This window comes from Plecotus auritus (assembly GCF_963455305.1).
Source record: "Plecotus auritus genome assembly, chromosome: 13".
Lineage (NCBI taxonomy): Eukaryota > Metazoa > Chordata > Mammalia > Chiroptera > Vespertilionidae > Plecotus > Plecotus auritus.
In genome coordinates, this window is record NC_137779.1 from 10,759,797 (window position 1) to 10,787,041 (window position 27,245).

Genomic DNA, 27,245 nt, shown 5'->3' on the forward strand with positions numbered 1-27,245 from the left:
GATCTCAGGAAGAACCAGCTGAGCCCCTAGTTAGTGGCAGGAGCTGAAACTGACGGGAGGAGGCACCAGTGTTGCTTGAGGCCTGGGTTCCAGAACTTCAAGCCCCCACTCGCCACTGTCACGATTTCTGCTGCTTCGTTGCTATGTCATTCATCATTATTTAACCCAACTCAGGCCTAACATCAGCTTTTCCCCTAAAGAAAAAAAATTAGTACAAGTCACGGCTTTGGTGAGCTACTGACATATTTAATACGTTAAAATAAATACATGATCATTAACGTAAAAAGTCCAGACACTGTGCCAGGGAAAACTCTGAGGCCTCCAGACTCAGCTGGAAACTCATCCTGAGCGGGAGGTTTGGCTTGAAGGGGAACTTGCAGGGGGAGGGGAGAACCCTCCAGATTGGCGACCACACCATTTATTCATACTTGGTGGCAAGACAATGTGGGAGTGATGGGGGGGCATCCCTGGGTTGGCACTGATACAGCATGTGGTTCCGACAGGACTAGAACAGGCGTCTCAAGGGGTGGCCCTCAAGTCCACGTTGTGGGGGCAGCAGGGAACCAGAGGTTGTCAGGACAGAGGGCGTCCCTGACCACCCTCGCCGGGCCTGCCGCCATGAGTGCCTCGTCGAAGCCCCCCACCTGTGTCATCCTCTGAAACTCCTCCCCTTGCTGTGACCCCAAGGGCAAACCTGATGAAAGGACCGGGAAACTCATTTCCAAGGGGGCTTTGGTCTTGGGGTGGCACCCCCTTGCTGGGATGTCGCTGGCACTGAAGCGCTGACTGACCGAGCCCTGGGAGTCACCAGTGGGCTCCGGAAGGTCACCCCTGATGGGGAAGGCCTGGGATCCCGAGGCCCACTCGTGTGGGGGCCACCGGTGGGTGGGTGGCCAGTGCTGGGGACATTCAGGTGGGTGAGGGAATGGGCACGCTCCCGCCTCAGAGAGCGTGGACAGTCTAATCCACCCTTGGACACCTTCTCAGCTTCGGACCCCTCCCTGGGCTCTGTCTTCGTGGGAGCAGATGGGTGAATGGTGCACTCTGGGGTCTCCCTGGGGTGGGGCGGGTGGCCCCTCGGGGTGGCTGGGGGTGTCCAGAAGAGCGTGTGGAGTTTTGAAGCACCCCCCTTCACCATCCACGGGGCCTCCCAGCGGGCGCCCACGGGTCGGGAGCCAAATAGTGACTCATCACAGTAAGAAGGAGTGTGGCTGATCAGTCTGGCAAAGGGAAGAGAAACGAAGTGAGCGAACAAACCCTACAACCTTAACACCCACCCACCCCACTCCACCCCCACCAGACACCTGCAGCAGTAGAGAGGGTTGCCAGTAGATCCCAGAAGTCCCTGTCTCCCAGCCTGGCACCCAGTGAGGCCACAGTCCCTTCATGTACCACTACCTCCATCTCTGCTATTTTGCCCCTACCTAGCATCCAGCCCCCCTATTCCTTGGCATGTGCTCCAGGCCTGATCAATTTGCATATTTCACTCCTCTGGCCACACTGATTGGCTCAGGAATGGCCATCTGACCCATTCTGTCCAATCAGAGTCTGCCTTAGGACCTTTGCTGAAACTACTAGGAAAGATGTTTTTCTGCCTCCTGACCTTGAAAAGCTGGCGGATATAAGGGCAAAGCAGTTGGTGGCATCTCACCTGTAACGTGTGAGGGAAAGCTGCACTAAGATGAAGACAGAATCCCAATGATAGTTTGAGCCTCGGTTATATAAGGCCCAAATTCCCTTTTTCTGCTGAAGCCAGTTGTGATAAGTCTTCTGTCACTTGCAACTAAGAGCCCTAATTAATATGTTAGTCTTTATAACCTTCACTTTTTCTTTTATCCTCTACTTTTCCTTTTTCCCAGTAGCCTCGTCAGCTAAATCCTTTGTAGTCCCCTGGCCCTTCCGATTTGAATTTTTGAGTATTTACTGATGGGTTTTGTTGTTGTTGTTGGTTTTTTTTGTTAATCCTCACCAGAGGATATTTTTTCCATTGAAGAGAGAGGGAAAGACAGAGAGAAAGATAGATGTGAGAGAAACACATCGATTGGTTGCCTCCTGCACATGCCTCGACCAGGGCCCAGGCCGGGGAGGAGCCTGCAACCAAGGTACAAGCCCTTGACCAGAATTGAACCTGGGACCCTTCGGTATGCAGGGTCTATCCACCGAGCCAAACCAGCTAGGGCTTTACAGGCCCTGGACTCAGCATGTCACATACATTATCTCATTACTTCTCACAACATCCACAGGAGGGAGAAGTTGATAATATCACTTTACAGACAAGAAAACTGAGGTACAGAGAAGGTAAAGCTCCATAGCAAGAAGGAGGAAAGAGACAAGATTCAAAACCAGCCTGGCTCAAGGACCAAGTTCTCGACCAGTAAATCAGACATATATATGCTTTCTAGGTCTCTCATCTTTCATTAGATTCATTCTGCAATTATTATTTTTTTTTTTTTATTAATCCCACAACTGTGAGGTCCATGGTTTTAGACCAGGACTAAAAGTACTCAAATTCCAAATTGAAAAGTCAACCTTTTGCTACTTGGTTTAAATTCTCAAACCATATCTGGTGGAAACACATGTCTGTCTGATATACTTTCTCACGTGAAACCCTCTACTTGCCAGCATCCAGCACAAACCTCCATCCTCCAGGAGAGCGTGGGGTTGATTGTAACCTCCCTTGTCATGGACACCATACTTCTGCTAATACAACCTACATTTACATCAGCATTTTCAGCCATATTGTAGGTGTCAGTGCTGCTAATGTCAACCTGACCCTTGTCAGGTTGTGGTCCACAACGTGACACAATAACAAGTCTTCCTTTTATCTCGTTGAATTTTTATCTCCTTAAATAGACACCATTTCCTTTTCTTAACTAAAGTATGTCCCTCCTGGTTCAATATGGATCCTAAATATGATTAACTAGTTGTTATGGAGTGAATTGTAACCTCCCAAAATTCACGTTGAATTTTAAAGAGGTAATTAAGGTTAAAAGACTTCATGAGGGTGGGGCCCTAATCCAATAGGAATGGTGTCCCTTTAAGAAGAGAAACCAGGAGTATACAAACGCAGAGAAAAGGTCATATGAGGACACAGTGACAAGGTGGCCATTTGCAAGCCAAGGAGAAATCAACCCTGCTGGCACCTTGACCTTGGACTTCAATAAATTTCTGTTGGTAAGCCCCCCAGTCTATGGTATTTTGTTATGGCAGCCATAATCAAAACACCAGTCTTCCGTGTCTTTGTCCAAACCACTGATAAACAAGAAGGAACCCTGAGGTCCACTACTAGATTTCTCCTTCTGGATGATATTAATCTGAAATAATCCCAATAATCTAATTCTAATCTGATTACTTTATAACCGTTAGCACAGTGGTTCTCAACCTTTCTAATGCCTCGACCCTTTAATACAGTTCATGTCGCAACCCACAGGTTGAGAACCGCTAGCAGGGTGGCCTAAGACCATCAGAAAACACAGATATTTACATTACGATTCATAACAGTAGCAAAAGTACAGTTATGAAGTAGCAACGAAAATTTTATGGTTGGGGGTCACCACAACATGAGGAACCGTATTAAAGGGTCGCGGCATTACAAAGGTTGAGCACCACTGCATTAGCATCAGCTCCTGGTTTTCTAACTTGTTCGTGAAAATGCAGCAAGAACCATTTTCAAAATGAAATCTGAAACCAGCAAATCTACGTCATTTCATGGATCAACCACACCAATAATCTCATGCAAACTGCTCTGTAATCTTGGGCCAATCCTGACCTCTCTGGGCCTCAGATGCCAGCCTCGCTACTATTTCTCAAGAGCTTCCTAAGTGTCAGGTTACTGTGCCCAGCACAGTACACACCTCATCTCATTTAATCCGCTCAGTAAAAGCACTAAATCCACTTTCCACAGGAGCAAATTATAGCTCAGAGAGGGCAAGGGGCTTGCCCAAGGTCACACAGCATGTGAACAGAGGGCTCTAAGAGGAATCTAGATGGCAATACTGAGTGCAGGAGTGCATCTCCCCATGCTGTTACCTGTATTTGTTCTTCTTCCTTGGTGTGAGGGTCGGGGTACTGCCCCTGGAGGAGGTGGTCTCACAGCTCCCATTGGCCCTCGAAGCCCGTGGAGCCTCTCTGCCCACTCCTTTGGTTCTGTTGGCCTTCTCCACCCAGGGCGGGTCAAAGTCTGGCGGTGTGGGCCGGGTGCCTGAAGGGCTGCCAAACAAAGTCTCATCCACGTACGATGCCCTGGCCTTGACCTGATAGCCGCCCCGGCAGCGGTGCTGACGGTGGAGGGTCTGCATCCCACTGATGGCCAGCTCCACAGGGGTCTTCATGCTGCCGGTGGTCCCAGGTGACAGCAGGCACGGGCTGCCCACCAGGCCATGCCTCCAGAGCTCCCTGAGAAAGGGGGTCAGGGTGCCATCCCTCTGTCATCGGCAGTGCCATCAGAGAAAGACTGGCAGTCTCTTAAGTCCCCATCCCAAGGGCAAAGGGGTCAAGCAGTCCTCCTCAAAGGGGAACTGCCAACGTCTGGGGACATTTCGGAAATTTGTTGGACTTTTTTTTTAGTTGTCACAATGATGGGGAGAGGGGTGCTGCAGGCAAATTTTTAATAAATATGCATTCCTAGCATACAGTGTGTACTGGATAAATATTTACAGAATGCTAGAGGGATGAAGGAGAGATGGGGCTTGTGTCCATTTTGGCACCAACCACAAAACAAATTATGGTGGGAGGGGAAGACAGGGCAGTCTCTGAATTCTGTATGAATTTATGGGGCAGGAAATAACCAGTTTCACTCTCACACCTACCTCCTGCAAACAGCTTTAGAAGCACTGTCTCACTGAATCCTCTCATCAGTTCTGTGAAGCAGCTTTATGTCTACAGATGACAAAACTGAGGCTTCAAAAGATGACATCACATGTGTCAGACACACCTATAAAGCTAAAACAGAGGAAGCAAAATGTGAACCTGGCAGGAGTCCAGAGCTTGTGCACTTAACCATTCTACTATAGGGGGGTCACGCCCCCCAAATGCCCACATGCCCCATCTCCAAATTAATGTCCGGGTTGATGTCTGAGGATCCCGCATTCTTTTATTTTTTTAATTTATCTTTATTGTTGAAAGTATTACAACAATACTTTCCCCCCCGCATTGTTCCCCTCCATTCCGCCCCCGCCCCGCCCCCCCCGCCCCAAGGCCTTCACCGCACTATTGTCTGTGTCCATGGGTTATGCGACCCTGCATTCTTGAGTTATTTCTTACCTGAGTATCTTGGCTCCTGGACGTCGGAATACAACCCTCAGTGCCCCCTCTCCACGCGGGCTGGGCTCTTCTGTGGGGGTGCCCGCGGCGCGCGGCGCATCCGTGATCCCAGTTTACCCGGGGCCCGGAATCCTGGAACCGCGGCCGCTCAGGTCGCCCCAGGTCCCCGCCCCGGGCACCGCGTGGACCGACTCACGGGGACAGCCGGGCCCTAGCGACGTGTGCTCCGCGCGCCCATCAACAGCAACCAGCCAGCGTCCGGCTGGCGCGGCCGGAACCATTCGCGCCCAGGGGGAGCGCCCAGGTCCAGACGCCCCGAGTTCCCCACAGCATTGGAGAGGGGCCTCTCGCGCGGGGCCGGGGAGCACCTGTGGGCGCGCCCAGCCTCTGAGGCTGCGGCAGGGGAGGGAGCGCAGCGCGGACCGGGTAGACGCCGTGCCCCGCCCCCCCCCCGCCACGCTGTGGTACGTCCCCGCTGGCTCCGCCCCTTCCCGTTCTCCTGTGCCGGGTCCGCATGGCTGCGGGGACGCGCCCGGCGGCCCGACCGCGGTCCCGACCTGCCATGGCCCAACGGAGGAAAAAGAAGGGGCTTCGGAAGCGCCGGGACGCGGCCTCCCACGCCCGCAGCAGCGACTCGGAGGACGGCGAGTTTGAGGTCCAGGCGGAAGATGACACCCGGGCGCAAAAGGTGGGAGCACGGGGCTGGGATACACGTTGGAGCCTGACTCCCGGCTCCGTGGGCGCCCCGCGGACACAGTTTCCCCAGCTGAGGAGTGGGCACTACCTAGGGTGGGAAGCGGTCTGCTGGCAGGAGATCGGGGGGCAGGACCGCCGGTCTGACCCGGGTCCTGACGGCCGGAGCCACCGCGTTCCGAAGGCTGGGGCCTGCGGGCCTTCCTGGTCGGCTTTTTGGTTGCCCGCTTCTCATTGGCTACTTCTTACTCAGGGGGCGGGTCCTAGTTCCCATTCGTCCAATGAAAAGTGCAGGTGCTGAAGCTCTGACTTGGAGAGTTTAGGGATTCTTGGGGGGTTGTATTAAGGGGAAGCCGAGGCCCATAGATTGGGACAGTGATAGCCCCAAACCTCTGGGAAATTAATAGTAATAAATTAAACTTGAGTTTGTTGACCGCCTACTATGCCAGGCTCCGTGCTAAGAGCTTTACCAGCCTTATAATTTAATCATCACACCACCCTGGGAGCTATGTATTGTCATCCCATTTTCCAGAGGAGGAAACTGAGGCCTAGATTGGTAAAAGAGTGGGAGAGCCGGGATTCAAACCCGGGATTGTCTGGTTTCAGAGCCTGTGCTATTTCCACTGCTGAATGCCAGCAGTATGCAAATGGGAAGGGAAGGCAGAGCCCATTATTTCCCACAGCACTGTGCCCAGCCGGTGCCTGGCACAGAATAGCTTTGGGTAAGTAGATGAGTGAGTGTTTATGTGAGGAGAGGCCTACACTTCTCCAAGGCAGGGACCAGATTTTATGCCACTGTTTCCCCAGCCTAGCTAATGCCTGGCGCACAGTAGGTGCTCTATAAATGTGGAGAAACTGCTAAAGGTGATGAACAGGTCAGAGTACTAAGTGCCAAAGAGGAGCCCATGTATGTGGTTCAGACTAGGGCTCTGCCCTGGCTCAGCCCTGTGTTCACAGCCTGGCCCAACCCTGTACAGGCTGTGCGATAGTGAAGAAGTTGCTTAACCTCTCTGAGCCACATCTGTAGAAGACAGAAGTTTCCACTTGTGCAGCAGGCTGATGATCACATGTGCCTCACAGACCGGGGGAAGGATTGGAGGACATTTTATGTGCTCCATCGTGCCGTAGAATGCTGGGCTCTGATGTGCTCCAGGACTTTGTTATATGCCTAGAACAGGGACTGGCCAACTTTTCCTCCAAGGACCATGTGGTACATACTTGGGGCTTTGTGGGGCCCTTTAAGGTCACTGTCTTTTTTGTTTGTTTTTTTTAAATGTATGTGACCATTCTTAGCTCACAGACTGTACTGGACAGGCTGCAGCCCTGCCTGAATGGTGCAGGGACCATAGAGGGCCACAGTGGGAAGAACACAGACTCCGATCCCCACACTTGCTGTCTGTGTGATCTTGGGTGGGACATGTCACCCCTCTGTGCCTCAGTTTCCTTCTGTGTAAGATGACAAGGTAATAGTACCCACTTCCTGAGGTTGTCATAGGATTAAGTGGGTTAACTTATGTGAATGCAGCAGCACCTGGCTTCGAGTAAGAGCCATGTGAGCTCTAATCATTATAGTGAATTAGCGGTCCATACCGTTATTTCTGAGAGGAAGGGGACAGCCCTGTAGTCTGAGAGGGCTCCCCAGAGGAGGCATCTGGGTTAGCTGTGCTGGGACCAAGGGTAGAGATGGGCAGAGAGGAGGCAGGCACAAGAGGGACCAGAGTTGGGTAAGGGTGATGGGTCAGAAAGGGGATTAAGGAGAGGAGGGCAGGGCAGCTTGGGAAAGTCTAGTTGCGATTAGTTCTCTAGAGTTAATTTCCGGGGCTGGGAATGACAGGCCAGGAGGAGGAGGAGGATGGGGATGATGATGTTGATGATGTCACCATCTCTGTGCTGGGCACTGTTCTGAGCTCCGCACTTAACCTGCTTAGTCTTCACAACACCCTGTGGGGCTTATGTTCTCGTCACCCGTTTCCCAGATGTGGGAACACAGACTCCGGGAAGATTAAGTCCCTGTGAGGTCTCCTAGCTGGTACGAGACAGAGTTGGGATTGAAACCAGGCTGTGTGTCTGCAGAGCCCGCTCTCTGCCCCTCCGCCCTGTCCTGGCCCAGTCAAAGGGGAGCCCTGTAGCAGGGACGTCTCGTGATCTGGCAGGGGAGTCATTGACTAGAATGGGGTGCAGACCAGCTACAGGACAGCCCCCCTCCCTGCCCCAGTGGTCTGATGGTACCTGGAGTGATGCTGCCTCTCTGCTCCTCCCTCCAGCTGGGACCTGGCAGACCCCTGCCCACCTTCCCCACCTCGGAATGCACCTCGGACGTGGAGCCGGACACGCGGGAGATGGTGCGAGCCCAGAACAAGAAGAAGAAGAAGTCGGGAGGCTTCCAGTCCATGGGTGGGTGCTCCAGGCATCCGGGGAAGTGGGGGGTAGCAGTAGGGGGTCACCACGCCCTCTGAGCTCTGCTCTGGGCCCAGCACTGTGGTAGGTATTGGGCAAACTGCGGCAGCAGACACTGTCTCAGAGCCAGTCAGGGCCTGACACAACGAGAGAACAGTGAGAGCAGGACTCGGGCGATGCTGGTGCAGGAACAGGCAGGCATTTGGGGACTTAGTGCGCGACAATAGCATTTCAGAGCCGAGGGGGAGAGATGCAGTAGTCAGGTGCTGTAGGGGCTCCTCTACCCCGCTCACTCCTGTGTCTTCCCAGGCTTGAGCTACCCGGTGTTCAAAGGCATCATGAAGAAAGGCTATAAGGTGCCAACACCCATCCAGCGGAAGGTACGCGGCAGGCAGGGCTGGTGGGGTTGGAAGGAGGGGATGAGGGACTTGGCCTTCTCTCAGCCTCTTGATAGACACCCCTTGTCCCAGCTGTCACATCTACTGTCCCTCTTATTCTGAAGCCCCACAAGCTTGCCTGTTTCACAGGTCAGGGAAGTTGGGCCCAGCAGAGAGGAGACGCGACCCTGTGCCTCTTTGCCATTTAAGGCTGTTCACTGCTGAGGCTGCGCAGGGAGGCACAGTGGTCAGGGAGGGTAGAGTCTGGCTTAATCTGAAGAAGGATGTTCAAACCATGGAAAGAGTTGGGGGTGGTGAGCTACTCGTCCCTGAAGGTATGCAAACACGCTTTGGCACAAATGGGATCAGAGCTGGGCGACAGGCCCCTTCCCATTCACTGAGGTCCCCTAGTTCGACTGGGAACTCGAAGCTCTGGTGCAGGAGCTGACCCCACCCCTCCCCTACCCATTTATCTCCAGACCATCCCAGTGATTCTGGATGGCAAAGACATGGTGGCCATGGCCCGGACGGGCAGTGGCAAGACAGCCTGCTTCCTTATCCCCATGTTCGAGCGGCTCAAGACACGCAGTGCTCAGACGGGGGCCCGTGCCCTCATTCTCTCGCCCACCCGGGAGCTGGCCCTGCAGACCATGAAGTTCACCAAGGAGGTGTGTTGGGGTTGGGGAGTGGGGAGGCGGTGGGGAGGGCAGGGAGAGGCAGGCTGAGCTGGGACCAGCGGGGAGGCCTGAGTGGGCGAAGTCACCTCCCCCTTACCCTCTCCCAATCTTTCTCTGTCTCTCCCCACAGCTGGGCAAGTTCACCGGCCTCAAGACTGCCCTGATCCTGGGTGGGGACAAGTAAGAACCCTCTTGCCCCTGGCCACGGTCACCCACACCCCTATCCCTGTGCGCGCGCCCCTTGCCTCCAGGGTATCAGAGTGAAGGAGCCTGTGTGGCTTCTTAACAATAGCAGGTTCTTGGCACATTCTAAAAAATAAGACCGATATTTGTGAAGAATAAGGGAAACATGCAATAAAATACGAGAAGACATTTCCCACACGAGCACTGCAAAGGTTCTGATGCTCCTGAAAGACAGCTGGTGGCATCGGGTCACCCACACGGTAGTGCAGTTGTGTGTACTAATGTGCGTGTGGGTTGTTTAAAGCAGAATCTGCAAGAATCAAAGCATGTTTGTAATAGCTCAGATTTGCAAAGTGTATTCTTCCTGGTGTGCTGGTACCATCCTTCTGAAGTGGCAGGCATCACACCTGCCTTACAGGTGAGCACGCTGAGGAGGGGACGGGCCCAGAGCCATGCGGTGGTTTGGTAGTGCCACTCAGACGAGAACTCGGGTCCCCTGCTGTGCCCCCTCCCGTTCCACATGTTCCCCTCACAGGGCAGCCCCTTCCTATTCCCAGTGTCACTGTCACAGTCACTCAGTTCTGAGTGTTTTGCTGTCCAGTGCTCTTTGCCTACATTATGATTTATCATCTCTAGTTCGTTACTGTGAGCAGTGCTCCCAGGCTAGGCCTGGCCCGGAATTGTGGCTCCTACAGGTATCCCAAGGGTGTTTCAGAGGACGACTAAAGTCAGGGATATGTGTGCTCAAAAGGTTTGAGAATAAGGACAGAGAGATCCCAGAAACTGCATTCGAGGTGCCGCTGGCAGTTCCAGGGTTAATTGCTGGGTGGCTGTGGGTGAAAGGCAACTTGGTTGCCTCTGGAGATAGAGAGTGAGGTCGGTTCGGAGGCTGAGCCCACTCTTCGGGGAACTCTTTGTTGTCTCAGTCCTTTTGTATGTTTGGTCTTGTATCTCTTGTCAGGGCAGTGCCTTTGCCTAGGATGTCAGCAATAGCCTTTCCCCAGTTGCAAGTCTGGGGTCAGGGAGTGGGACGCACTGGGTATTTGGCATGGGAAGGGACAGGAACTAGACAGAGACCTGTTCTATCGAGCTGACACCTCCCCTTCTCCCTAGGATGGAAGACCAGTTTTCAGCCCTGCATGAAAACCCTGACATGTGAGTCTACATTGGGGATAATGCTCTGGGTCCCTTCCCAGATAGCCAACGTCTGGGGAGTGAGAGGAGGGCTCTGCTGGTGGCCCTGGGTGACCTGGCCTGCACACCCCTTCCAGAATCATTGCCACCCCTGGTCGCCTGATGCATGTGGCTGTGGAGATGAACCTGAAGCTGCAGAGTGTGGAGTACGTGGTATTTGACGAGGCTGACAGGTAAGGCTGCAGGTACACCCCTCGCAGTGTCCAGGTTGGCTCGAGGCTGGGAGATCAGAGGGAGGTGCGGCTGCCTGGGAGGAAGGGCTCTGCCAGGAGAGACCTGTGTACCGGGATCAAAGTTAGAAAAAGTAGCACAAAGTTGAGAACACAGGCGGGATCAAATCCCAGCTCTGTCAACTTGGACAAATCACTGAGGGTCTTAGGGGCCTGCGGGGCCTCGCCTGCAGAGTGGGGATAAAATAGCACGTGCCTTCCAGGATGCCGTGAGGACTCAGGAGCTGATATTTGTAAAGTACTCAGACGGTGCCTGACCCAGGGCGAGGGCTGCTGTCATTTACTTCAATGCAAGTTTGTAGGAAACAGATCAGACCCAAGATTTCAAGGTCGTTATTGCTTAGCATGAAGTTGTCAGATAGAGAAAACGCGAGGCAGACACCGACCACATGGGAGAAGTGTGGTGGGGGCAAGGATGGCTGAAGTTGGGAACTCACTGGAAGCCCCTCTTCTGCCCTCTGCCCTCCCAGGCTTTTTGAAATGGGTTTTGCAGAGCAGCTGCAGGAAATCATCAGCCGCCTCCCGGGGGGCCACCAGACGCTCCTGTTCTCTGCCACGCTGCCCAAAATGCTGGTGGAGTTCGCCCGGGCCGGTGAGTGAGCTCGGCTGGGGGCCTGGGCCCGGACCTTGTCCTTCAGTGACTCAACCTCCCACTCCCCTCTGTGCCCGCCGCAGGCCTCACGGAGCCCGTGCTCATTCGGCTAGATGTGGACGCCAAACTCAATGAGCAGCTCAAGGTGAGGGTCTGCCTGTGCCCCTGGCCTGTCCAGGGCCCTGAGAGCCACACCCTCATGGCCCCTCTCCCTGCAGACCTCCTTCTTCCTCGTGCGGGAGGACACCAAGGCCGCCGTGCTGCTCCACCTGCTGCGCAATGTGGTGCGGCCCCAGGACCAGACGGTGGTGTTTGTGGCCACGAAGCACCATGCGGAATACCTCAGTGAGGTGAGGGCCTGGGGAATACCTCGGTGAGGTGAGGGCCTGGGGAATACCTCGGTGAGGTGAGGGCCTGGGGAATAGCTCGGTGAGGTGAGGGCCTGGGGAATACCTCGGTGAGGTGAGGGCCTGGGGAATACCTCGGTGAGGTGAGGGCCTGGCTGGTGAGGAAGACACCTCCTGGGGACCTGCACCTTCATTAGCTTGGGGATGCAGTTCCATATACAGACACCAGAGGGCAGCACCAGAGCAGGACACGGGCCTGGCCAGGACTTAATACTTTAATGAACTCCCAGGTACTCAGTTATCAACTTATGGCCATTCTTGACGGATCTGTTGCTACCCCCTCCACCCAGGTTATTTTGAAGTATTTCCCCAGCTGTGCTATCACTTTTGTATGAGTTTTCCCATAGGTTTCATTTTTTAAAAATGAGGCGTAGCCTGCATGCAGTGAGCTATGTAAAGTGCCCTAATTTTACGTGAGCAACTTGATGAGTTTTTCCATATGACAGCATGGGGGTCCTGGGCCCCAAAGGCTGCTGGGGCCCCTTCCTTGGTCAGCCACACCTGGGGTCTGTTTTCTGATGACACACTTCACTGGGTTTCATTAACTTGTCAGACATTAACGGAGCTTCCTCCTTGCATGCAGCAGCTGCTGGGGTCTCTGATGAATGAGACTGAAATAGTAATTCTCAAAGAGCAGTTAACACTCTCACGGTGCTTCCTGTGTTCTGGGCCCAGTTCTCAGCCCTATATAAACTCATTTAATCCTTATAACAAAGCCACAGAGAAGGAACAATTCTCCCCATTCTATAGACGAGGAAAATGAAGGCATAGACCTTGCCCAAGTCATGCAGCTTGTTAGTCGGAGAATCAGGATGAGGCTTACACCAGGTCATGGTATCCCGCCGTGGCCCGGACTCCTCTCCTACCAGTCTCCTCACCCCTCTCCCTCCTCCCCTCCCGTCCTGGCTCCGAGCAGTTGCTGACAACCCAGCGGGTAAGCTGCGCCCACATCTACAGCGCCCTGGACCAGACGGCCCGCAAGATCAACCTGGCCAAGTTCACCCACGGCAAGTGCTCCACCCTCATCGTGACGGACCTGGCAGCCCGGGGCCTGGACATCCCGCTGCTGGACAACGTCATCAACTTCAGCTTCCCAGCCAAGGGCAAGCTCTTCCTGCACCGCGTGGGTAAGGAGCCGGCTGGGCGCTGAGCTCGACTTCCGCCCGGCAGGTGGGGAAACCGGCCCAGGGCTTGACCTGTAAATTAGGACCTGGTGGGGGTGGGCCGGCACAATTCTGATGGGTGACCCACGGAGGCGATTCTCCCCTCTCTGGACTCTGTCATGCTCCTTGATGACGTGGCCCCGCAGCCCCCTCCTCCCCGAAGTCCTCTCAGAAACGCTGCCCTTTTAGCTCCCCTCCCGGGGACCTGTGCACCCTCAGGGTTGGGCAGGTGGAGTTGTGCTGGGCTGTGGGGATTTTTCCTTTGCTGAAGCTTGACCACCTCCTCCCGCAGGTCGTGTGGCCCGGGCTGGTCGGAGTGGCACGGCCTACTCCTTGGTGGCCCCAGATGAGGTCCCCTACCTGCTGGACCTGCACCTGTTCCTGGGCCGTGCCCTCACCCTTGCCTGCCCCCACGAGGAGCCCTCGGGTGAGTGGAGGCCGGGGCGGGGTTGAGGTCCTTCGTGGAGTTTTTCATGTGGGCGAGGGACAAAGCTGTCCCCTCTGGTAGGGGGTGGGGCTGGATCTGACCCCAGGAGAAGATCCCCATACTGTCATCCCTCGGTATCCACGGTGTATTGGTTCCAGGACCCCTCAGATACAATAATCCATGATGCTTAAGTTCCTTATATTAAATGACATATTTGCAAATAACCTACACGCATCCTCCCTAACATTAAATCATTCCTAGATTAAGTATAGTAGTATAATGAGAACACTATGTAAGTAGGTGTTATACTGTATGGTTTAAGGAATAACGACAAAATTCTGTACGTGTTTAGTACAGATGCAACCATCGTGGGCCTAACCATGTAGTACATCGGCAGCCACAGGGATAATTCCGTGATTCGGGGCCAGTGTGGGAGGCCGGGCCATGGGCAGGTGGGCCCGGCGGCAGCCTATGACCAGGCTCCGTGTGGGGTGGCAGATGCGGTCGGTGTGGATGGCGTGCTGGGCCGGGTGCCACAGAGCGTGGTGGACGACGAAGACTGCGGCCTGCGGAACACCCTGGAGGCATCGCTGGAGCTGCGGGGCCTGGGCCGTGTGGCCGACAACGCCCAGCAGCAGTACGTGCGCTCGCGGCCAGCGCCCTCACCAGAGTCCATCAAACGGGCCAAGGAGCTGGACCTCGCGGGGCTGGGCCTGCACCCCCTCTTCAGTGAGTCCCCATGCAGGGCAGGGCAGGGGTGGTGGGCAGGCCCTGCAGAGTGGGCCCTGGCCTCACGCCTCCCTCCCTGCCAGGCTCACGCTTCCAGGAGGAGGAGCTGCAGCGGCTGAGGCTGGTGGACAGCATCAAGCAGTACCGCTCGCGGGCGGTGAGTGAGGGCCAGGGAGACCGATGGAGCGCCTGACCCCAGCAGAACCCCAGCGGGGATTCCATTTGAGCTCAAAGCTTCTGAAACTGTATCTCTAGCTCCGTCAGCTTCTCTAGAGACGCCCCTTGTTCTGGAACCATCCCTGCTGGTCCACAGCAGGTTCCTGTGTGGCAACCATTTCCTTCCACTTACTGATGGGTAGACTGAGGCTCACAGAAGGAGTGACTTGCCCTAGGCCTGGTAGAGGCCTAAGGAACTGGCTTTCTATCACCTTTCATCTCCTCTTGACTCCCTCTGAGCTTCCCATTTTGTACCTAGGGTTACAAGCCTGCCAGGCAGCCAGCCTCAGGGAAAAGGATCTGGAGTGTCATGGTTGAGACACTGGTTTCAGAGCCAGCTGGGCCTGGGCTGAAATCCCAGCTCGGGCTCGTCCCAGCTGTGTGACCTTGGGCAGGTTACTTGCCCTCTCTGGGCTCCCTGTCTGGTTGTGAAATGCAGATAACGAGAGAGCCCACCCGGAAGGGTTGGAAGGACTTGGGGAGGAATGCCATAGGGAGCCCACCAGGTGGTGAGGGAAGAGTTGGGGGAAGGAGAGGCCAGTGGGTGAAGGACTAGGGTGTCACCTCCACAGACCATCTTTGAAATCAACGCCTCCAGCCGGGACCTGAGCAGCCAGGTGATGCGGGCCAAGCGGCAGAAGGACTGCAAGGCCATCGCCAGCTTCCAGCAGGGGCGGCAGGAGCGGCAGGAGGGCCTGGCTGGCACAGCCCGGAGCTGCCCAGTGCGGCAGGCGGAGCAGCCTGGGAAGGAGGAGGAAGAGGCAGCGGGAGAGAGTGTGGAGGTACACACCCCACCCGGACCCTGGGGTCTGGGCTGGCTCAGAAGCTGGGCCTTAGTGCCAGAGGCAGGGCTGGGGACCGCAGAGGCGTCCTGTTCACCTGGCGGGCGGGGTCCTGGGCCTGCTCATGCACCCCTCTTACATTTGATTAGGATGGGGGTTCAGTAGCCAAAACGTAACAGTTGAAAACCCCTGGACTAGTCCCTAGCACATAGAGAGGGGCAGGGCCTTGCCTGGTCACACAGCCTGGGGGATTAAGCTGGGATGGAACATGGGTCCCTCCTTGGTTGGCACCTCAGCCCCCCAACCCCCATCTGTCCTGACCCTGCTGGTGCTTGAGGTGGGGTGAGCTGCATGTGCAGAGGAGGAAATGGCAACCCCAAGCCAGACTGGTGCTGGGGGGCAGGTGGCTCCCAGGGGCTGCAGGTGTGACTGGGCCTTGGTCTGCCAGGACGTCTTCACAGAGGTCGTGGGCCGGAAGCGGCAGCAGCCAGGACCTGAGCGGGGAGCCAAGAGGCGGAAGGAGGAGGCCCGGCAGCGGGACCAGGATTTCTATGTCCCCTATCGGCCCAAGGACTTCGACAGTGAACGGGGGTGAGCAGCCAGCTGGGGTGTGTGTGTGTGTGCGTGTGCGTGTGTGTGGTGTATATATGTGCATGTGTGTGTGTGGTGTATATATGTGCGTGTGTGGAGTATATATGTGCGTGCGTGTGTGGTGTATATATGTGCATGTGTGGTGTATATGTGTGTGTGTGTGGAGTATATATGTGTGTATATGTGTGTGGGGGGGTATATATGTGTGTATGTGTGTGTGGCAGGTGGGGCCTAATGGGTCCCCATCAACCCTGTGTGTCTCCCCACCGCCCCTCTGCAGCCTGAGCGTTGGTGGGGACGGGGGCGCCTTTGAGCAGCAGGTGGCTGGCGCTGTTCTGGACCTGATGGGGGACGAGGCCCAGAACCTGACCAGGGGCCGGCAGCAGCTCAAGTGGTGAGTGAGCTCGCCAGTGCAGCCCTTCCATGCCCACCTGTCTGCCACGTGGTCCCCACCTACTGGCATGTGACCCCCAGCCTGTCCTGACTCCCCTTTGATCACTAGAGCAGGAAATACGCCACCCCCACCCCCTCATTGATCCAGCACAACACGAATTACGATCTGTGACCCCCCCTCATCTGGTCCCCATGTCATCACACAATAAGGATGATGAACCCTACCCCATCCCCATTCAGAGCCTAGAAATGGCAGAGTAGGGGTTGGGAACCCTGTCCCTGACCGGGGCCCCCCAGTTTCCAGTGACTCCCCCACACACTGCCTTTGAGACCTGGGCTACCAGAGAAAGGTGAGGAGGAGCTGGGGACAGGCCTTTATTGAGCACCTACTGCATGCCAGACATGGCCACACTGCTTTTCTGCAATCCTCCAACATCCCAGTGAGAGGGTCAGGGGAGGGAGCAGGCCGCCCCAGGCCCGCTCCGTCCACAACAGCCCACCCAACCTTCTCTCCTGCAGGGACCGGAAGAAGAAGCGGTTTGTGGGACAGTCAGGACAGGAGGACAAGAAGAAGATCAAGACAGAAAGTGGTCGCTACATCAGCAGCTCCTACAAGCGCGACCTGTATCCTGAGGGGCTGGGCTGAGTGGCACCTGCTATAGGCGGGGCCTATTTATGCTGGAGTGGGCGGGGCCTTCTCCCAGCTCAGGGGTTTCTGGGGTTCAGGATCCACCCGCCACCTCCTTAACACGCTTCCCAGCTACCAGAAGTGGAAGCAGAAACAGAAAATCGATGACCGCGACTCCGAGGAGGAAGGGGCATCGGACCGGCGAGGCCCAGAGCGAAGAGGTTGGAAGCGGGGCCGAGGCCAAGGTAGGATGCACCTCAGCGTGCACATTGGCAAGCGGTCTGTTTGGTCACCTGGGAACTCGGTGCTCCGATCCCTCCTGAGTCCCTCAGCTGGTGACAGGCTAGGGCGTTTCTGCCGCTCTGTCTGCCAGAGCCTGTGCTCCACGATGGCACCATGGGCCAGCTGCCCTGCATGCCAGGACCTCGGGCTGCCCTCAGGGCTTTGAGGTGCTCTGAAGGGAGGGGGCGAGCCTGTCCCGTCCCGCAAGCTTGTGGTCAGAGGGGGCTCCGCTTGCCGTGTGGAGACAGGCTCTGCTAGACACTCACCACGCAGGGCCTGGGGTGCGAAGACTGAGAATGCCCACCTTACAGGCAGGGACGCTGAAGTGGGTCACAGGCAGTGACTGGCCCTGGGCTACCCAGCTGCCTGCCACCTCCCCTGGGGAGAGGGGAGCCTGGCACTATGTCCTGGGCTCAGTCACTGCCGGTCCCCATGCCTGGCACAGAAGAGGCGCTCAGTCAAGCTTTGATGAAGTATTAATACTCATAATAATTACGGCCAGGAGGCCCTCACTATGGGCCAGGAGTGGGCAAACTTTTTGACTCGAGGGCCACAATGGGTTCTTAAACTGGACAGGAGGGCCGGAACAAAAGCATGGATTGAGTGTTTGTGTGAACTAATATAAATTCAAAGTAAAGGAGTGGAGGGGAGAGCAAGAGAACCGGATAGAACAGCCGGATCCGGCCCGCGGGCCATAGTTTGCCCACGGCTGGCTAGGCCCTGTTCTGAGCATTGTACACATATTAAATCATTGACTCGTTAGGACCCATGAGGGAGGGAGGTGCTATTATTCATAATTTACAGAGGGGGAAACAGAGGCACAGAGAAATTAAGTGACTTGCCCAGGTCTGAGAGGCCACAGCTGGGATTTGAACCCTGGAAGTCCTGGCTTGAGGTTCCAGACCTATACTGTAGACTACATAAGCCTTGTTAAGCACCTACTATGTGCCAGAGGCTGGGGCCACAGCAGTGAACACAGAATGGGAGTGGGGGCAGGGGAGCAGTCTGGAGGCTTCTAGGAGGGGGAGACATTGGGAATCAACCCAAAGGCTGAGCTCCCTGAATCCTTGTCTTGGCAGGTGCCTCCCAGCCGCGCACCTCAGGCCCCCCCGCAGGCCGCGTGCGCTCAGAGCTCAAGACCAAGCAGCAGATCCTGAAGCAGAGGCGCCAAGCCCAGAAGATGCGCTTTCTGCAGCGTGGGGGCCTCAAGCAGCTCTCTGCCCGCAACCGGCGCCACGCCCGGGAGCTGCAGCAGGGCGCCTTTGGCCGGGGCGCGCACTCCAAGAAGGGCAAGATGAGGAAGAGGATGTAAAGATGACCCAGCCCCCGCTCCTCACGTGCTCCAAGTGTGAACATCAGCCAATGCTCCTTGTGTACCGCTATGTGCCTGGCCCTGTGCAGGGCGTTTGGGGAGCTCCCTGCAGAGCCATCGCCCATGGGAAGGAGTGCTGTATGGCCACGGAGGGGCAGCAGCTGCCTCTGCTTGAGACAGGGACATTGGAGCAAGGTTTTGAAGGGTGCATAGGAGTTTGCGCCCTGAATTGGCAACTCGGCTCCTGCTGCTTCCGTGTGCTCTAGGTTCAGAGGTGGTGGTCACACAGGTCTGAGCCGTGAGTGCCGAAGGCCCAGTGATGTATTTTTAAGGTAATAAACCTTTCTTGTGCACCTCTGGCGGACCAGGAGTGCAGTCCACTCTAGGAGTTGGAAGGGACAGACCCAGGCACTGAAATCCCAGCTAGTGCGCCGGGTAAGTTGAGGGCGTGTGGGCAAGTCTCGTGGGATCCCCTGAGGTTGGGTTCTGTTGGTGTCCCCAGTTTGCAGATGAGGAAAATGAGGCTCAGAGGATGACTTAGTTGCCTAAGGTGGGAGAACACCAAAGCTGACAGTCGGTCCCCTTCCTTCTGCTGGGCAGCCTCGCAGCTGAGAGGGGAGCGGGGGGTGACAACAGGACGCAGGGTCTGGGGCAGGGGCACAGCTGCTCCTCTGGCTGTGCAGGGGTTAACCCTGCCCCACCACACACCAAGCGGGCAGTGCCTGGCCAGGCCTGTCCTGCCGAGGCCTGTGCTCTTCCGCCCCTACTGGGTCCTGGGAAGGTCACGGGCAGCCTCCAGAGCTGCATATCAAGCCGGGGAGGGGCCTTGTGAGCAGGTGCCCTGGGAGTGGGTTTCGGCTCCTGAGACCCTCTTGCTGGTCCTATTGATTTTACTTGACTTAACCCAGTGGTTGGCAAACTGCGGCTCAACAGCCACATGCGGCTCTTTGGCCCCTTGAGTGTGGCTCTTCCACAAAATACCACGTGCGGGCGCACACGTACAGTGTGATTGAAACTTCGTGGCCCATGTGCAGAAGTCGGTTTTCGGCTCTCAAAAGAAATTTCAATCGTTGTACTGTTGATATTTGGCTCTGTTGACTAATGAGTTTGCCGACCACTGACTTAACCCAATACTCACCTGGAATTTACCAGCATTTGCACCTGGCCCCATTACAAGCACCTGACAAAACCTGCTTGTTTAATGCCCCCAACTGCCCTGGAGGAAGAACCCGGCCCCAGGCCAGGTGGTGGGTGTGGGTGGGTGCCCCCCTGTCGGCCATGTGTTTTGAGTGCTTGCTGTGTGCCCCTTGTGTTGTCCCGCCGCCATCTGAGCGGGCACAGCCCTCCCATCTCCAGATGAGAGCCATTCCGCCCCGCCCACAGGAAATGTGCACCTTCTCTCTCGGGAGGAGAAGCCTCTGGGGGGGTGCCCACTACTCACCAGGGTCGGGCTAGGGGGCCGGGGTCTCGGGCTCACTCTGGGCGAGGCTGGCCAGCATGGCAGAGAGGTCCAGGAGGAACAGCTTCACCTGTGGGTCCCCAGCAAGCCAGTCACATCCCAGCCCGTGTCCTTTGCCCACCCTCAATGCTGCAAGACCGGGGTTGGGTCGGGGTCAGGATTGAGACCCTCTAAAAGACAGCAATGTTGGTGGTTTGGGATTTTAAAGGCCCAGTCATCATCCCAAATGATTCCTGAGCAGATGCCTTCACAGTTGGCTACCGCCTGCATTATAATTAAATTCATATTTTCACTTCCATCAATTTATTTTCCCCCTTTAATTGGATCAGTCATATTTGTTGGCGTCTGGCTTACTTTCTCCATGGGCGGCCCTCCTCTGCTCTGAGTTAATTCACTTACTGACACGGACTTAACGAGCACCCCCTGGCTCCACTGCCAGGAACCAGACATGATGGTGGACCTTCCCTTGGGCGCTCCCTTCACATTTTCCACTGAAATCAACGTCTGAGAAGGACACTATATTCCAGCCAAGATGGGGAAAGTTTAAGTCACCCTTTCCTTACTTAGGAGTAACGAAAAATAGCTACAATGAAAACCAAACTGTTACTGAGTTTGGCCAGTTGCTGTGGCTGACGGGGTGAGTCCTAGACCCCAGACCAGGGAGTGGAAGGCCTAGTCGCCCCGCGTTGGGATCAGAGCATTGGTTGAAAAGGGATTGGCTTTTGCTGTCACAGCATGTTGAGCCTCTGTCCCTCCAAGTGTCACCTGGGTGTGGACCTCGGTACCCGAGCCACACCTGGGAGAGCAGTGGCCCACAAAAATCCACCCAGCGCAGGACGTGGCACAAAGGTGGGTTCCAGGGCCCCAATTCTTGCCATTTGGTTGAGATTCTGGCCATTGGGGGCAGGGGTGGGGTGGGGGGAAAGGAGAGTGCCTCTCTTTGTTTCCCCCACTCCTCAAGGGGATCATGCTTTGGGAACCCCCCAGAAGCAAAGTCTCCAAAGTCAGAAGCTCCCTCCTCTGGCTGTAAGCCTTGCAAACCTGATAGAAAAATGGTGTGCTGGTCCACAGTGACCCCTGTGAGGCCACGGTGCAGAGACTACTGCTCCACCCCACCCTCACCCTCGCCAGGGAAGCAAGGCCTGTCGATGAATGCCAAGTGAATCTCGCCCGGCTTGTGTGGCTCTGGTTGAGCATCAACCTCTGAATCGGGAGGTCACGGTTTGATTCCTAGTCAGGGAACATCCCCAGGTTGCTGATCCCCACAGCCGATTAATGATTCTCATCACTGATGTTTCTATCTCCCTTTTCCTTCCTCTCTGAAAGCAATAAAAAATATTTTTAAAAAGTAAGTCTCAGTCTCCTGGCTTTTATTGATGTCACTTGTTTGACTCTTGGCATAAATGTATGGAGTCCGTCAGCATACACCCTGGCCCTCCCGCATAAGCAGGACACTGAGACCCAAGGGGCCTGACTTCCTCCTGGCCACGTAGCAGGTGACTGTCAGAACCAGCACCCACCTGGGGGCCCAGGTGGCACTGAGCCCATATCTGTGGTGCCTCTGGTCACAGAGGGCCAAGTTTAACCCAGAGAGGCGGGGTTTCAGGCGAGGTGATGTGCTGAAGGTGGGGGGGGGCTGGAGGTGACGACAGGGGCCCTCACCTGCTCCAGCTGCCCCTCGGTGTCCTCGATGTTCAGGGCAGGCGGCTGCCTCTGATGCTGGCACACTAACTGGAACAGGTTGAGCGCTGACATCCTCACGCGGCCCAGGAGCAGCGTCTTCTCAGCCGCTGTGTTCTGGATCTGAACCCACCTGGATTCCTGGAGAACGCCCCGCCCCTCCCGGTTAAGGTGTGATGGCTGGAGGAGGGCTGGGCCTCGGGCCCAGTTTCTTCCCGCCAGCCACGTACCCGGGAGCGCTCTCGGGGAGAGGAGGGCAGGCGCGCTGTCAGGTACCGAGAGGCAGCCCGTGCCCTAAAGTGCTTTCTGATGCCAAACCTGCACATTCGTTCCGCTGCCCCGCGGCAGTAAGCATCGCCCCATCTGCTCTTATCCACCCCGGCGCTCTACCCCGCGGTGGGAGGCTGGGGTCCCGGTGGGAGGCGGGGGTCCCTGCGCCCGCTGGGCCGTACCCAATGCAGCGTGCGCTCCCGCGCCGCCTCCAGGCGCTCCAGCAACTGCGCGCGCTGCTGGCCCCGCCGGAGCAGCTCGTCCTGCCAGGTGTCCCGCAGCCGCTGCAGCCGCGCGCGCGTCTCTTCCAGCTCCGCCCGCTGCCGGCGCTCCCGGAGCCTCAGTGCGGCCAGCGTGTCCGCGAGGGCATCGAAGCGCGCCACCAGCTCAGGGACCTCCTGGAACTGGAATGGGGTCCGGAGGGGGACTCACCCGGCCTGCAGCCCCTGCCCTCCCCATGCCACTCGGCTCTCCAGCGCCTCCCCAGCCCACCTGTGAAATGGCATCACACAGCCGCTGCCTCTTAAGTGGAGATTGCTCCACCCCTCCATTAAGCCTAGCTAAGCTCACTGCCTGCGACCAATATTCATTCTGAGTGCCTGGGTCTACTCCGTGCCGCGCCTGTCGGGTGTCCTTTCTGAATCTCGGTTTCCCCATCTGTAAAATGGGGTTGACAATAACAGGACCCACTTCACTGGGCCTTGGGGAAAATTCAAGAACAAAGTGTGCCCCCGGCATACAGTTAGTGTTCAGTAAGTGGTGATTCCTGGTACAGTCAGCGCTCCAGAAGTGCACCCTTTTAAAGCCGCCCCTGAGGCCACTCCGCGCTGTACGGTGGCTCTGAGCCCCAAACTTCCTGCAGGGCACTCACCTCCGGCAGCTGCCCCAGCACTTGCTCCAGCAGGCGCGCACAGGGCCCCAGGCGCTCCAGCCGGCGCAGCAGCCGCGCGCGCTCACGTTGCAGATCCTCGAGCTGGGCCCGGAGCCGCAGCGCCTCGGCCTTTTGGCGGCCCGCGCGGTGTCGCTCCTCTGCCGCCCTCCGCATCCCGCGGCTACGTCGGGCCTCGGCGTCCTGGGGAGGAGGGATGAACAGGAGGCCAGGACCTTCAGGACTCGGGCGCCTGCGGAGCTCGCCCCTTCCACCCGCCCCAGCATTAATTAGCATGTGCAGCCATGGAGTGCAAACAGATGGCCCGCGGGCCAAACGCAGCCAGAATCTGATTTTGGTACTTCACTCCTCCCCAGGGTTTTTAAAAAACGTGAATGCTTCAGTTTTCCTACCACTACCCTTTGGATTAGTACACCAATTTTTTAAAAATATTTTTTTATTGATTTCAGAGAGGAAGGCAGAGGCAGAGATAGAAACATCCATGAGAGAAAATCATTGATCGGCTGCCTCCTGCACGCCCCCTCCTGGGGATTGAGACTGCAACCCCCGCATGTGCCCTGACCAGGAATCCAACGATGACCTCCTGGTTCAGAGGTCGATGCTCAATCACTGAACCACGCCAGCCCGGCTAGTACACCCATTTAAAAAAATGATTAGCACATAAAAGTTTATTAAACATTCTATTGATCTTAGGGGATATATTAAATTTATAGAATGATTTTTGGAGAATTGACATCATTAAAATGATGACTCTTATCATCCATGAATTTGGATTTAGCCAACAGTTATTGAAGTCCCCAACCATAGGAGTACACCCATTTTTAAACATTTCTGTGACATGTCTGATTCCCAAAGATGGTGATTTTGTGACCCTGTGACCTGCCTCCCCCAGCAGGCCCCACCCACCTGCAAGAACTTGTCAAAGCGGAGGAAGGACCCCTTTAGCTCCTGCTTCTTCTGTTCCAGCTGTTCCCGGCGCTGCCTCAGGACTGCCATCCTGGTCTGGAACACCTAGAGAAGGACACAGACCATGTCCAGCTGGTGACTTGAACTGTCGGATGAATGCCAAGTGAATCTCGCCCGGCTGGAGTGGCTCAGTGGTTGAGCATCAACCTCTGAATCGGGAGGTCACGGTTTGATTCCCAGTCAGGGAACATCCCCAGGTTGCTGATCCCCACGGCCGATTAATGATTCTCATCATTGGTGTAAACATGGGTGTGTGTGTGTGTCTGGGGGTTCAAGTCATCCAGCGCCTTTAAGTTCACACTTAACTCCTCTCATCTGTGGTCCCTGATCATGTCGCTGTGCCCCTCCTCAAATCCACCCATGGCTCCGCCAGCCACAGGAAGCCCGGGTGCCCTCCTGCAGCCCCCGCATGTCCGTGTCCATGTCCCTGCCCTTTCTCAGGCCTCATCTCACCCCTCCCCTCTGACACTCTGTCTTCCGGCCACTTGGCCACCTGTGCTTTGTCCTTGCGTTCCAGTCTTTGTTTATGCTGTTTCCTCTTTGTTTCTTCCTTCTCACACTGTCCCCCTTTGATGGATAAGCCAACTTGCCCTTCAGCAATCCCTAAGACATCGCTTCCTCCAGGAAGCCCTCCGTGATCACCCTCATGTGGAAATAGGGGCTTTCTCTGGGCTCTTACAGTCCTTCTCAGTGTGTCCCCCTCCTAGCAGTCACCAGCTGGACAAGGTCTGTGTCCTCTCTAGACTGTGAGCCCCCTGAGGACAGGGACCATGGTGAGACCCCTAGATCCCAGCGAGTGCCCTGCACATAGGTGCTCAGTGCACATTAATTTGTACCAACAACTGATCTCCTTTGATCCCCATTTGACAGGTGAGGAAACCCAGGCTCAGAGTGGTGACATGACTTGTCTCAGGCCTTGGAGCTAATAAGTTGGATTTCCCATTCCCCTGCTCACCACCATTTTTGGTCTGGGGTCCCCAAAAGTCTCAGGACTACAATGGGGGCTCACCTCCTTCTGGGCCCACAGGCCCTGGTCCACATCCACCAGCTCCTGCCTCTTCCGCAGGAGACACAGCACCGGCAGGGAGTGGCTGGGATTCTGCTCCGGGATCTTCCTGGAGGGGCTCACGGATGAGGTGGGGGTGAAGGAGGCAAGAGTAAGGACCCCCAAACACCCCCTAGGGCCTGAAATGCCCCTATTAGCCACCTACTGGCTGTGGAATTCTTTATTCATTCAACGAATTGTACCGAGCACCTAGCAAATGCCCGGCACCATGATGGCACTGGGGCCCCGCTGGGGACAAGACAGACAGAAAGTGGCCCTGTGGGAGCTGGCATCCGGGGGCGGGGGGGGGGGGCACACACAGGAGATAAAGCTAACAAAGAAGAAGAAGTAATGGCATGACAGGGTAGGTGCCAAGGTGACGAATCCTTCAATGCGGAGGTCAAGAAGTCTCTCTGAGGTGTGACAACTGAGCAGAGGTCGAAGGGGACAGATTCTAGGCCGAGGGACAGCCAGTGCCAAGGCCCCAGGGCCAGGACCTTGGTGAGCGGAAGGGGAGGGAGGGAGGGAGGTGAGGATGGGAATTACAATCAGAGAAGTTGTGGGGGCCAGAGGGTGGCGAGGGAGGACTTTGGCCTTGACTGTGAGGTGGGCAGCAGGGGAGGCTTCTGAGTGGAGGAGGGGTCCCCCTGGCCGCTGTGGGGGACAAAGGCAATAGGAGGGGCAGGGGAGCTGCAGGAGACCAGTGACCAGGTGATGGGGTGACATGATGTGGTTCTGATCAGGTGGTTGTAGTGCAGAGGGGAGGAGGGATCCGTTCTGGATGCAGTTTGAGAGCTGAGCTGATGGAGTGATGCGGGAGGTGAGAAAGGAGTCCGTTTTGGCTCAGTGGATAGAGCGTTGGCCTGTGGACTGAAGGGTCCCAGGTTTGATTCCTGTCAAGGGCACATGCCCGAGTTACAGGCTCGATCCCCAGTAGGGGGCGTGCAGGAGGCAGCTGATCAATGAGTCTCTCTCATCATTGATGTTTCTATCTCTCTCTCTCCCTCACCCTTCCCCTCCCTGCTGGCCCAGAAGGAGGTGAGCCCCCACTGTAGTCCTTTTATTGAAATCAATAAAAATATATTTTAAAAAAATAGAAAGGAGTTCAAGGTGAACCTAGGACTAAGAGCTGGGAAGGTGTTGCTGATGGAAGAAGGCTGAGTGGGGGAGAGAGGAGCAGGGAGATCAGCTCCTTGCTGTGGCCAAGTTGAAGTTGAAGACGCCTGTTAGACCTCCGGGGAGGGGTCTAGGAGGCAGCCCCATAGGGTCGGCTGTGTAGGGAGCAGGAGGGATACACTAACTCCATTCGGCAAGCCTTTCTCAGCTCCGGTTCAGGGGAAATGCTGCCATTTTCAGATTCTCAGACTGTGGTTGGGACCCTCAATCACTCCACTGAACACAGCGCAGGCCTGGATCAGGCTTCCTCCACTCTCCCTTTAAAAATGCAGTTTGCAGGCAGAGGGGGCAAAAGTTCATAGAATGATTCCTTCCCACCTGTGTTCAAACCAGGTACTAGTAATCTCAGCTGGATGTCAGTTGGGGTGGGAATCAAGGGCAGGTTAGAGACCTGGGCTACTGACCCAACTCTGCTCTAACCAGCCCAGAGACCTCAGGGAAGTCCCTAGTTCTTTCTGAGCCTCCGTTGTTTTCATCTGTGAAATGGGAGCAATGCTCTCCCACCGTGAACAGGCTGTGGAAGCCAGGATCCAGGGCCTGGGAGAGAATGAGCCACCCACTCACTCCCGCCCTCCTTCCAGCCCTCCCTGCCACCCCGAGCCACTCACATAGTCAGCTTGTCTTGCAAGGCTGGTCGGAAATATTTCTCCCGGGACACGGCCATTCTCCTGGCGATTGCTGGGCTTTCTTTCCACCTGGAGGGTTTCTGATGAAGGGTGGTGCAACAGCGTGTTCCGTGTTCCATACTCCCAGAAGGCAGCCACCAAGCAGGCCCCGGTTGCCCAGGCAACCATCAACGCAACATTCCATTGCCTGGCCGAGGCCCAGGAAATCCACCCCGGAGGGAGAGGGAGGGGCTGCCGGGAGGGCAGCAGCTTCTGCCCCTTCCGTGGGGCTTTAACTCCCCGTCTAAATTGGGGTGCCAGAGGAGAGGACGTGGGTCCCTTGGCCAAGAATTTACCCCTCTTGGTGACCCATGTCTGGTCAGGCCTCTTCCTGGCTGGGTGGGATGGGATCTTGCTAACATGGCTCTATGCTCAGATGTCTGCTATTATTGGACACCCACTGTTTGCCAGGTCTTGGGTGGGGTCACTTACTCCCCTGCAAGGTGCTGAGGGCCTACCATGTTCCAGCGCTTTGAGGGTCCATTTCCTTTGCTGGGGATGGGGCTCCCCTGGCCACGTCTCACGGAGGGAGCCCCAGGCCTGGTTAGGGAGATAAAGAG

General features: G+C 56.1%; 3 protein-coding genes across 4 annotated transcripts; 1 reads left to right on the forward strand and 2 right to left on the reverse strand.

Moving 5' to 3' along the window:
* Positions 1-228: 228 nt before the first annotated feature.
* On the reverse strand, positions 229-5,679 carry RITA1 (RBPJ interacting and tubulin associated 1). The gene is made up of 4 exons (XM_080650210.1): positions 5,263-5,679; positions 4,809-4,941; positions 4,030-4,395; positions 229-1,220 (listed from the first exon to the last, which is right to left on the reverse strand). Exons 3-4 carry the CDS (start codon positions 4,329-4,331, stop codon positions 716-718), a joined length of 807 nt encoding a protein of 268 aa, XP_080506336.1. The 5' UTR covers positions 4,332-4,395; positions 4,809-4,941; positions 5,263-5,679; the 3' UTR covers positions 229-715.
* Positions 5,680-5,751: 72 nt separating this feature from the next.
* Positions 5,752-21,337, forward strand: DDX54 (DEAD-box helicase 54). Its single transcript, XM_080650211.1, has 20 exons — positions 5,752-5,950; positions 8,220-8,349; positions 8,662-8,732; positions 9,209-9,397; positions 9,537-9,586; positions 10,703-10,744; positions 10,861-10,956; positions 11,484-11,605; positions 11,689-11,750; positions 11,824-11,955; positions 12,929-13,139; positions 13,468-13,602; positions 14,101-14,331; positions 14,415-14,488; positions 15,120-15,329; positions 15,778-15,920; positions 16,201-16,314; positions 16,833-16,937; positions 17,074-17,186; positions 18,303-21,337. Exons 1-20 carry the CDS (start codon positions 5,777-5,779, stop codon positions 18,533-18,535), a joined length of 2,637 nt encoding a protein of 878 aa, XP_080506337.1. The 5' UTR covers positions 5,752-5,776; the 3' UTR covers positions 18,536-21,337.
* Positions 12,212-26,757, reverse strand: CFAP73 (cilia and flagella associated protein 73). Of its 2 annotated transcripts, none has more exons than XM_080650214.1 (8): positions 26,629-26,757; positions 24,809-24,914; positions 23,740-23,844; positions 22,816-23,016; positions 22,127-22,348; positions 21,657-21,815; positions 19,977-20,064; positions 12,212-13,208 (listed from the first exon to the last, which is right to left on the reverse strand). In XM_080650214.1, exons 1-7 carry the CDS (start codon positions 26,682-26,684, stop codon positions 19,987-19,989), a joined length of 927 nt encoding a protein of 308 aa, XP_080506340.1. In that variant the 5' UTR covers positions 26,685-26,757; the 3' UTR covers positions 12,212-13,208; positions 19,977-19,986. The 2 variants fall into 2 exon arrangements, with proteins under 2 accessions (XP_080506340.1, XP_080506341.1); XM_080650215.1 differs by lacking the exon at positions 12,212-13,208 and adding an exon at positions 15,161-15,288 and having other exon boundaries at positions 26,629-26,756.
* Between the last annotated feature and the right edge of the window lie 488 nt (positions 26,758-27,245).